The sequence below is a fragment of the Betta splendens genome, chromosome 4 (assembly GCF_900634795.4).
Source record: "Betta splendens chromosome 4, fBetSpl5.4, whole genome shotgun sequence".
In the NCBI taxonomy this organism is placed as follows: domain Eukaryota; kingdom Metazoa; phylum Chordata; class Actinopteri; order Anabantiformes; family Osphronemidae; genus Betta; species Betta splendens.
In genome coordinates, this window is record NC_040884.2 from 16,964,243 (window position 1) to 16,975,854 (window position 11,612).

General features: G+C 48.3%; 1 protein-coding gene across 1 annotated transcript; it reads left to right on the forward strand.

The window, feature by feature from the left end:
* Positions 1 to 934: 934 nt before the first annotated feature.
* Positions 935 to 2,751, forward strand: LOC114854133 (musculin). Its single transcript, XM_029148253.3, has 2 exons — positions 935 to 2,063; positions 2,141 to 2,751. The coding sequence occupies exons 1-2, from the start codon at positions 1,668 to 1,670 to the stop codon at positions 2,219 to 2,221; spliced, it is 477 nt and encodes a 158-aa protein (XP_029004086.1). The 5' UTR covers positions 935 to 1,667; the 3' UTR covers positions 2,222 to 2,751.
* The last annotated feature ends 8,861 nt before the right edge of the window (positions 2,752 to 11,612 follow it).

Consider the following 11,612-nt stretch of genomic DNA (forward strand, 5'->3'; position numbering starts at 1 on the left):
CTGTGACCTCTGAGAGGCTTTGCTGAGAGACGGATGCTACAGTAGCTCCCTTCAAGTCAGGTTTGAAGCCATATTTATTACGGCTGGCCCTGAATTCAATTATCCCCAGGGCAAACGCAATGACCATGTAACTATCAATTACAAGGGATGTTTTGGGCAATATTTTCTGCTTTTAGTTAAGGAACTACGTCGACAGAATGACTAATGAGTGTTTTACGTCAACCTGCTGCATGTGAAGAAAGAAAGCAGGCAGGAGCAGGTGGACGTGTCACGTTCAAGTTACAGTATGTAGGAAACACTATTCATCAAATGAGGACCTTGTACGGAATCTTAACCCTCAGCTGCATCTATTGATCGCTCACAGATACAGATGGGCTGAGGTGGAAATGCGTCTGCAGCGCTGACTTCCACAGATGAGCTGCACGGGAGCGGGGATTCCTCCAACGTTCAGCAGCGGTGTAGAATCAAAGTGTTCGATGGGGAGCATTTTTATTGGAAATGTGACGGTGTATTAGCATCTTTAGCAGCCGGTGTGTTAGTGTATCCTGTTGCAGTCCAGTCCCAAAGTGATCAAGCAACCAGGCATAGGCCTCAGCTGCATTTAGGTACAGTAATTATTGGCAGATTCCTTATATCCTCTAATATTTGAGTCAAAGGGAGAGTTCCTGTTACTAATCTATGGATATATGGAAGCTGTACTGTAGCAGACTGGTGGAGTTTGGCTGACGTTATTCTGCATTCCACGTATCTGGAGCACATTCCCTTTCCACGCTGCTCCCTCCACGGTTGGAACCCCAGCCTCTCGCTCTCATCTCTCAGCGTTTGATCCTGCTTCACCGTAAAGACGGAAAGTCCCCCTCGGAAACGGTTCGATGCTGAAAAACAAATGTGAACACGTCAGTAGACGGAGTAAAAACAAGCTTTGTGGCACCATGGGAGTGAAGATGGTGCCTCCCCGCCCGCCCGCCCGCCCGTGTCGCACCCATGCCATGCCTACGCTCCAGATGTCATGGGAACCGGTAACAGCTGGGGCTGCTGCGCGGCCTGCGTCTGGAAGGCTGCTCCATCTGCAGAAACCCAATCCCTCTGTGAAACCAGCAAAGGATTAGCTACTTTTGATAAGGTCCTCAAGACAATTCTATTACCATAGCACATCTGCAGCCCCGTGGGCAAACCTGGGACGTGTTTGTGACTCATGCACATGTCACATGCTGCCATGAGTTTGTGTACATCATCAGAAAGCGTGTGCTCCCTGGCTACGAGACGATGCCGCTGGTCCCGTTGCATCGGCCGTGCTAATCTAGTCCTTTACAGAGATTATTATAATTCTAGAGCAACGTAAGTGTTCAGCAGTTTACACATTGAGACTGCGTTGTGGTCTCACTGAGGTCATGGTGACTTGGGGGGAAAAAGGGGGAGGAGAATTGTGGAGGAAAAAATGGACAGATGTACAGAACTCTTAAATTTGAGAGACAGCTAGACGAGGAGGCGCGTTGCAGATGGGGAGATAGCTGGCATTTCAGCAATGCTTTCGTGCAGAGGGCTCTTTGCTTTGAATTAATTTTGGATTCATCGCAAATAGCATTTAAACAGTTATTTATTCATTTTAAATAGTTTGCTTCACTTTTCAATCTCCTGTGCGCCTCCAAGGCGCAGGTGGAGCCGCCATGTCCACCAGCTCCGCAGCCAGCGACGGCGAGGACTTGTACGAGACTTTCCCCGCGCGGCCCGCACCGCCTTTGGACAGAACCCGTCGGAAAACCACCTGCCGGTGCTCGGACGGGGAGCCGGAGGACGGAGCGGCGGGCGCGAGGCGCAGCCGGGCGCGGCAGAAGGACGCGCGGCAGACGCAGAGGAACGCGGCCAACGCGCGGGAGAGGGCGCGCATGAGAGTGCTGAGCAAGGCGTTCTCCAGGCTGAAAACCAGCCTGCCCTGGGTGCCGGCGGACACCAAGCTGTCCAAGCTGGACACGCTGCGGCTCGCCTGCAGCTACATATGTCACCTCCGACAGCTGCTGCAGGACGACCGCTTCCAGAGCGGCTTTGCGCATCCAGTCGGCCTGGTAGGAGAGACGCAGCTTTCTTTGGGTTAGGATGAGAGGCAATGGTGTGTTGACGTGTGTTGTGTCCTTTGTGGCAGACGTGGCCATTCTTGATGACAGGGCGAGCAGAGGACCCGGAGCCCTCGTCCAGCGGAAGACTGTGTGGAGCCTCTGCGTAAAGACACCTGTCTCCACGGAGAAGACAATGAGAAGCGCGCATGCGTCTGCATCTCTGGCCAATTGTTAGGAGCGTGTTTGCTGAAATCAGTATCAAGGCCCGTTTACACTGAGTGTATTTTTCTTCCTATTTTAAATCACTGGATTTCTGTTTGATAGACATGAATCTCTCTTCTCTCTCACTGAACGTTTCCATGTAAACATCGTGGTCGATCATAGAACGTTCCACCTCAGCAGCACTCTGCTGAACGCGTTGGACAGATGTTCCGGTTTATCACAGCCACATGTGCAGCTGGTTGCTCCGTCTATTTATTGTGTAATATACTGCAGCATTAGTGCTTTGAAATGTTTGCCCTTAGACAGAGGTTTGGTTGTGGTTCCTGATGTTAAACGTGGTAATTCCACAGCATGCACATGATAGTGTTTACTCTGGAAGCTGTTTACAGGTTGATGTTTGTTAATGACTGTACAGCACGTCTCATACACACGTCCTCACAGGAAACAAACCAAATAAACAAAGTTGTACAGTAAGGAAGTTGATGAGTTTCTAAAAGACACAGAATGTTCTCCGTCATATCATTACAACTTTTATAAGTCTGTAAATTGTTTTTAGATGAAACTATTGTGTTATTTTTTCTTTCAACTTAAAAGGTCAAAGGTTCAAGGAGAAAATACTCTCTCAGTCATAAAACGAGGCAGACCATGATCTCCAGACTTGTTTTTTATTTGCTAAACCCCCCAAATGAGCTGAGTACAGACGGATGACGGCGCCGACGCAGGCAGTGTGATGGGACGGCCCAACGACGCGCCTACATGAAGGAGGAGACGGGGAGCAGAGCAGGACTTTTCATCGGCTCCGCGTCGAGCTGCAGCTGTCGCCGAGTTTCCCAGAACTGTGAAGCGCCCTCCTGGGAAAAAGAGCAGCCACTCCGCTAATGAGCTGCCTTCTCACACTCTGTCCTGCACCATCCACTTCACATGTGACACAAGGCGAAGCGCATGAAACTGAAGCGTCCTTTATCAAAACCTCGCATCCACAAACACGTTGGCGGCTGAAGTTTGGATTCCAGCTCGTTTGAGCCTGTTGTGAAGCGAAGACCCTCAGGCTTCAGCTCAGTTTGTAACGTGTGAGTGGCATCTAGTGGTGATGGATGTGAACAGAGCAAACTCACAAATAGACGAAACCCAGTCCCTTCATACAGTTCCAACATAACAAATAGGACATGTTTGCTTCCAGCAGCGAGATCACTGGTTTGACGCTGTACAGCTCCTGTGTGAGCGTCTCACCTGTGCAGCCGATTTCGTCCAGCAGAGGTCAGCAGAGCTTTACAATGGTCCCATCAGCAGCCGCTGCAGCTTCAGCCTTAATGACGCTTTCTTTTTTCCTTTTAGTTAAACTAAACATCACTTGTTCAAAACTGATATTAATAAATCAGCTGAGAATTAGTGCATCAAACCTTTAGTCAGATTTTTTTTTCCACATAGACGTGTTTTTAATTTTTCTAACTTTTTTCATATTTTAGGTTAATTCTGGTTAAACACGTTGCTTTCATATAAAACAGCTTTGCGAAGCATCAAAGCTCGGCTCGATTCGACTTCTTTTTCGGCGCTGAGGTAATTTTTTTTTCACTTGCAGACCTATTTCCATGAACAGGAAGGAGCTATAGGTCCAAAGCCAACACTGAGGCGGCCTTTGTAGCTGCCCCAAAATCACTAGCTTCAAGCTTTAAAGCCTGCAGGAATCCGGTCTGGACACTTTGAGCTTTCCAAACCTACTTTCAGTATGTTTGTTATTCAATATTCACTCACTCAATACCACTAATGAGAAAGGGGACGTGCAGATCCAGAACTATTTCAGTCATGCTTTTCTAACGTATACACTTCCCAACCGGGCGACCAGTTCCTCCTCTGCGTCCAGGCTATGACTAGAAAATCCATTCTTTCCAGGTATAAACATGCTGAGTGTCGCCCTAAAATCGGACTTAACAAATGGGCCCGTCTGCAAATTGATGCAATCGCAGTTATTGCCATGTGATAGCAGCGCGTGACGCAGATGCCGACGTTTGATAGCCACTTCTAATCACGCTCACTTTGTGAACCCGCGTTGCTGTAACGCAACACCTCCAAGAATGTGCCCGTGACCTCGTGAACTCCGGAGAGACCCGCGACGGATCCAAAGCTGGAGCGCCGGACTGCTGGACCGGGCCCGGAGAAGGAATTCACGCTGCCAGCGGCCGCCGAGCGAGTGTTTACCTTCTCGCTCGCATGCTAATACGTGTAAATGCGAAAGAGAGGCCGTCGGACAGATGCAGGGAGACGGAGGTCTGCCTTGTGCGGGAGACTTCCTGTTATTCTGTGCAGATGACACTCTTCTGTTAGATAGGTGATTGGGTTACAGTGGGGGGGTGGGGGTGGGGGTTCTGGCAGCCTCCTCTCAGGAGAGAATGGAGGCTTTTTGTGGCAGGATGAGCTGAACGGAGATAGGGAGTAGATGCAAACTGGCAGAGAATAGGTAACGGAGGGTGCAAAGTTGAGAGGGTTGCCATGACAACGTCCACGCAAGCCCAGAGGCCTCTTCCACACACCGGGCGGCAACCGAGGAGGCGTGCGCTTCATCTGTTCGTTGGCCGACATCGCGGCTGAGAAACAGATCCGTGCGTTTGCTCTCGGGGCATGAGCATCCGTCCCGGCCCCGTTTACAAGCACTGGGTGTCGGCCCCCGGCCTATTATCATGTCCTCGCTCTCACACAGGACACTTACACCGCCGGGCCGCGGCACCGGGCTTGTTTTACCCACTGCACGCCTGAGGGAGGTTCTAAAAGCGCGAGCTGTGTTCTTGATCAGGACGTAGAAATAAGGCAGAACGTTAATGTTCATACATTCCATCACTGGCTTTAAGCCTAGCGCTGTTGAGGTTGTGAGACATGCGCAGCGCGTCCCCTCCTCCGGTGGTGGCACATTCTTCCCAGGTTCATCTTCTCGACAATGGGGATGATATTCTCCCCCTCACAAAGGCTCCCAGTCTGCGCTCTGGGCGAGGGCTCAGTGCGCGTAAGTAGCCCGGGTTTTCCCATCCCTGTCAAACAGCAGCCCAGCCCAGTGGAGAAATGAGTCCCCAGGTTGCTCGGAGGCCCGACCTGTCAAAGGTCCCGGGGGATTAGCCATTCACAGCCCACGCATTGTTCCCGGAGCCACAATGGACTGACGGGGGCCCGGCCCTTTGTCATCAACTCTGTTGTGAACTTCTGCTGGGGCAACAAAAGTGGAACACACCTGCAACTACGGATTAAGACGTTTTCAGCCTCTTTCTTCTTCTCTTGTGTCTTTTCCTCTTTCTTCAGTGACACATCGCCTTTGGCCCCGCTGCCCACATCAAACACACACATTTTCCTGGTCAACGCCCCCAGGAATGGAGGATAGGATTTTTATTTTTTGACCTGTCATCACAGTGAAGGTTTATCATTTTATCAAACGAATTGCATTTTTAAGTGTTTTTTACTAATTAAATTTCAGGAAGGATTTGTTTCTCAGGCATCGTTCTCGGCGACGGCCCCTGCATCACCTTTAACCTCATAGAGAAAATAATCTGCCAGAGGTCTGCGGTGGCCACAGCCACGCAACTGAATCCCAAATCCAACCTTTACTCCAAGAGGCCTGAACTCTGCATGACCACATCAGAAATCAAAGCGATTTCATGGCGATCGTGTAGAACGTGATGTACCTAAAACTCTGGGTGAAAGGCAGGAACGCGCTGCGCTCTGGTCCTGTTTGAAGTTTAGTGTGCACAGCTGCAACCAAACATATTCACATTTTATGTTCGGAAAACTACAGAAAATCACAGAATTTCCTAACTGTACTTGTGTTGGTGTATTTTTATTTTGCAAGTACTTCCATTTCAAGTCTTCACTCATTTCACGTGTTGCCGTAACTCGGCCCACGTCCACGTCGGTCTCTAGAAAAGGTCCAGAAAATCCTCCCTAACCAAGCGATCCCCTTAGGGTAATTGTTAGAGACCTTCAGTCAGACATCATATCATATCACATAGGATTAGCTTTATGGTGCATCCAGTTCCAAATTGCTGAAGTGGGGATTGTCATTATGGCGCGTGATGGTCTCTGTGGGTTAACCTCAGGGGTCAGCATCATAGGGAGAGACACAGCTGACAGCGACACTCGGCCAGTTAACACCGCTTGATGGATCACCTGTGCGTGGAAGCATGGTAGCGTGCGCGCAGGTGTGTGTGTGTGTGCGTGTGTGTGTGTGTGTGTGTGTGTGTGTGTGTGTGTGTGTGTGTGTGTGTGTGTGTGTGTGTGTGTGTGTGTGTGTGTGTGTGTGTGTGTGTGTGTGTGCGTGCGTGCGCGTCTCCCCGGAGAGCCTCCGCGGCCGGATGGCGTATCAGGTGGCACGTTAATTACTGGGCCTTCAAAAGGAGGCTGTCCTGGGGAGGGGAGGGGGGGGGCGAGCGCAGAGCTGATGGCTGCGCAGCGGTCGGGGAGGCCGCCTGTGGGGAAAAGGCTGCGGAGATGAAGGGCATGTCGGGATCTACATGGAGACCCGGCGATCGCACAGACACGGGACCCCTTGCGCACCTGAGCAGTGACTAAATGGATCTGAAGCCTATGACATGATCAGAATAATAACAATAAGAGACAGGCCTGCAAAATGTTAGACATTTCAATGACATCTATTTTAACAGATGCACCTTTTTTTTTTGCTAATGCTAACTGGGCTCTCCAGCTGTTTGGGAGCTTTTGGTGTGTTTGTTTGGAGCAGCGTTTTCACTGAAAACAGCAGCTGCGCTGGCCGGCGACGACGTGGGGCGAGTGACTGTGGTGAACCAGAACCGTAAAGTCCAAATCCACAAACCCAAAACGGGCAGCTCGAGCACGCTACAGCAGCGAGCGGCGCTCTCCCCCGTGGCTTCTCCTCCAGAGCGTGTGCTAGACAGTCGAGATGGACACCGGCCTTTGATCCCACCTGACCTGGACCTCCTCCATCACGCACGCACGCACGCACGCACGCACGCACACACGCACGCACGCACGCACGCACGCACGCACGCACGCACACACACACACACACACACGCACGCAGCTCAGAGCTCCCAGACCCTCTCAGACCCCCTTCTTCTGTCCGTCAGATCAAAGCTGGCCTGAAGTTTAGTGGGACCTGACCCGTGGGAGAGGCAGAGTACCCCGCTGTTTGGCCAGTCGCTGGTGTGGAAAGAGACAAACAGGCAGCTCCGAGGAGAGCCGGAGAGCGCCTCCGGGCTGATGGAGCTCTAAATCCATGGAGCTTTCCCAAGGCCACGCATGACAGGAGAGGTTGTTTGTTCTGTCATCGTGGAGAGACACACTCACTCACTCACACACACACTTGGGGAGACACATGCACTTCATTCACGGTGTTTTCCTTCTTTTCTGGATCACTACATCACAGATACACAGACACTCATAGTGTCTTTCTCGCTTCCTATTTGCACCTATGTTTGTTACCATTCACCAGTGATGATCCTAATAATCATGTGCCACTGTTTAGTTCACAGAAACATATAGCAAATATAGTTTAGTAAAAATAATATGTAAAACTAATTTCATTATTAAATCTTAAACTTTGTCTATTTTTATATTAAATGTATTTTTTTAGGTCTTTGTTCAAGACGGATGTTAGTTTTTATTTTGTGAAACACTAAATGAGTTAAATATTCTATTGAATATATCAAAGCTTCTTGAATAATGAGATCATAATGTCTTTTAAAAACACATTTGTGGCTGTAACTCTCTTAACATGACGCGGGTCTTCAGCTGTTTGAGTCTTTAGGATTGATGCACATACTGTAGGAGCCATCTGTCAAAACGGCTTTTCAGCGTATATGTTTTATCATTATGTGATAATGGCCTCGCTTTTGACCTCACCCTCATCTTTCTTGCTGACTTTTCCAGCAGCCTGACACTCGCGCCTGTAGCACAGATTAATCTCTCCGCTGATGAAGATGCGCAACAAAACCCTGGTGGGTGTGTAATCATTTAATAATTGCGTTGTATCGTAACGAGCAGATGTTTAATGATCTGTTTACCCACTTTATCTCCACGTGATTAGATCTAGATTAGACTCTGTGTTTGTCTGTTTTTATTAATAATAACTCGTGGCTCCGGTGAATCTGGCTCTTTGCTCGGATGTGGAGCAATTGCAATGGCTCATTTGCATCTATATTGCAAATAAAGAGAATTGAATAATATCTAATGTCAACAATGGTGGACTTGTATTTCACAGTCTCTCTTAGCTGGGGACCATAAAGCAAAGTTTTGCAGCATGAAATTTCTTTTGAAACCCCAAAGACACCTGACGCTAGTTTGAGCTACTTCATGCGTCTCACACTTGCCTCCTCGACGTTTTTATTAAGCGCCGTGCGATTCCAGAGCCCTTGTTCCCCTCGTCCGCTCGCTCTCTGCCTCTGGTGTGCAACAAAAGCACATACCACAGCGCCGCTCATTGACTTCCCCACACTTCCCTGTCGCTCCTCTGTCGTTTACAAGGTGACAAAGCTCGCGGCGGTGTCCCAGTGCAGCTGGCATCCCCAGTAAACGGGGGGCTCCCATGTGATCTGGCTGCACAGCGCTCATGTTATCTCCAGCGAGAGCATTTAAAGATCTATGTCTTTTCCACATGGCCCAGACTAGTTTAATTACCCTGCTCGGCATCAGCTGTGACTGTAAACGCCCACCGCTCTCATTCACTATGTGGGAACCAGGACGGAGGAGGACAGGGTCTACAGCAGCGCTTCCTCACGCCAGCGTGTTACTGTGTGTGTGTGTGTGTGTGTGTGTGTGTGTGTGTGTGTGTGTGTGTGTGTGTGTGTGTTACATACTTAAGAGCAAAGGTGCACAGTATATGAATTGTTTTATTGTTTTGTGTAGGAAAAATATTTATTCTATGTCTTTAAATTTGCTCTTTAAAATAAATCTCCAATTGTCCAACAAGTCATAAAACAAATGCAGTGTATTTGCATTTTCACATGTGTTATGTCATTTAATGTAAATCTCTAAAAACACTCAAAATAACAAATGTGTTTTTTAAATATTACCCAGGTTCTTGTGTTAGATTTGGATCATTTAACCAACCAAATGTGAAAAACTGTGTTCACTAACACTGTGCCTCTGAACAGAATGAGACGGAGAGACATTTTGATACAATCACCCACTGTGACCTTTTCACTCCCAGCCTGTCTCTCCTCAGCTGCTCCTCCCACCCATCACCCCCTGGCATCTCTGGCCCTGGGTGGCACCCAGGAACCACTCAGCTGGTAGGTTGGCTTACAGCAGCCAGGGCCTCACATGTCCTAATAATTTCCTTAAATTATTACATGAATATGCAAATAAAGTCTTGATCGCTAATTAATAGCATCTGTTTGGTTGCCGTGGCAGCTACTGGTGCAGCGTACAGCCACGCAGATGCCCCGGCGAAGCAGACCTGCAGTCAGATGTGTGCGATGTGCAGACACATGGGAGGCTGCTGCTGCTGATGAGGTGAGACTGGACCATAAAAAGGGGCGAGATTTGGGGATAAAGAGGCTGAAAAAGCATGAGACGAGTGATGGTGACAAGAGGCAAAACGATGAAGATGGAAGAGAGAAGAGAGGTCCAGGAGAGAAGAGAGGGGGTGCAGCTGTTTTCCTAAAGCTCGAACAGAAGAATAAGAATAACAGACACTTGTTTATTTCAAAGGAAACCAGTAGTGGGTGGGTTTGACCAGCAGCGTGCAGACTGCCTTGATGATGTTCCAGCTCTGCTCCTCCAGCAGCAGGTAAGGTCATAGCTTCTATTCCAGCCATGTAGAAGCTCAGACGCTGAAGCCGTGGGAGGAAGAGAGCGTCCTGTATTTCCAATCAGCCCCATAGCTGCATGGCTCCGTCTGGCGCTTTATTCAGTCCCGCGTCTTTCACCTTGTCCAGCGTAGAAAACACAATCCGGGGTTAAAAAGGGCCATAAAGTCCGGCGCTCCCTCGCTTTAAAGACCCTCTGGCTCCAGAAAATGTCCGTCGGGCTGGAGAATTTAATCCAGGGGATTGTGGCGTCTGGATAAAAGTTCAGAGACGTCTGCGAGGGGATGTATGAGGTCACGGCACTAAAGCATCACTCTCCGCTGAGAGGTGGGCACGGACGGGTCCCGAGGACAGATTCATCTTGGTCAGGAGAAGACCTCTTGAAAGGAGGGCATGTAATCGTAATATGGAGCGTGACAGAACGTGTCTTTATTAAATGCTGGCGTTAAAGGGAATAAGAGGGAGAGGTCAGACTGGATGTAGACCGGCTCACCGTGACATCTGAGATGGATCCTTCACGGCTGGTGATAGATATAGAATAAAGGTCAACTTTGATGAGCTTATCAATTACAAGGGAGGCATTAAGATACACTTTGGTCAATAATTTCACTGCTGCATGACTCCTGACTTCAACTTAGTCCAGTTTACTTCATTCCTTCTTCTTAGTTGATACTAGTCTTCCTCCCATCTTCCTCCCATTCCCTGTGGCGTCTCCCAGTGATCTTACTGGTTTTCTGGCTTTTCTGCCACCTGTGTTGTCTCTGTCGTCCGTCTCCAGCGAGGTTTCGTGTACTTCTGTAGTTTCTGCTGCTGCTGCCAGTGTCGCTGGACACGAGGAGCCATGTTTACACCCACGAAGAGTCGTGCAGTGATGCTTGGACACATTCTCTATTCAGTCCCGTCTCAGAGGTGAAGACCGGTCTCCCCACCAGACAAATGCACTTTTCTTAATCACCACTTGAGGGAAACATTTTGCAGCCGTGGCACCTTTTTTTTTTCATGGAATCACTTCTGTGGAGAATGCGTTCTTGGAGGCTGCCATTTTAAATAGTTTCTGGCTAAAATGTAGGAAATTTGTAAAATAAACAAATAAATAACGTAATTTTAAAATCAAATGCCCTTAAAATATTTATTTTTGCTGTAAGTTAAAACACAGTACTTTATTAATAAAGAAAGCATCTATTTAACACATTTACTGAAATAAACTAGCATTTTTAGTTTTAAATTACAAACACAATTAAATAATTAATCGAAATACCCAAATGCAGTTTATGTCAGTTTTGCATCCTATAAAATAAAATTTTTTGTTTAAATCATAAACACACAGAGTTTATTTTTGTTTGTGAAAGGGAACAAATGAAAGTGTTAGACATTTTAATAGCAGATTAAATAAATTGATGACTGCTTGGAGGTCAGAGTTTAGGCACTTCTTTATTTACCATTACACCACTGGATATGTTCAACATCCCAGGACACCCCCTTCCGCTGCATATTCAGACTTTTATTTACTCCTCATCCGGAGGGGATCGCGTTGATAAATGACGGCGCTGCTCCCTGGGACTCTCCTGTT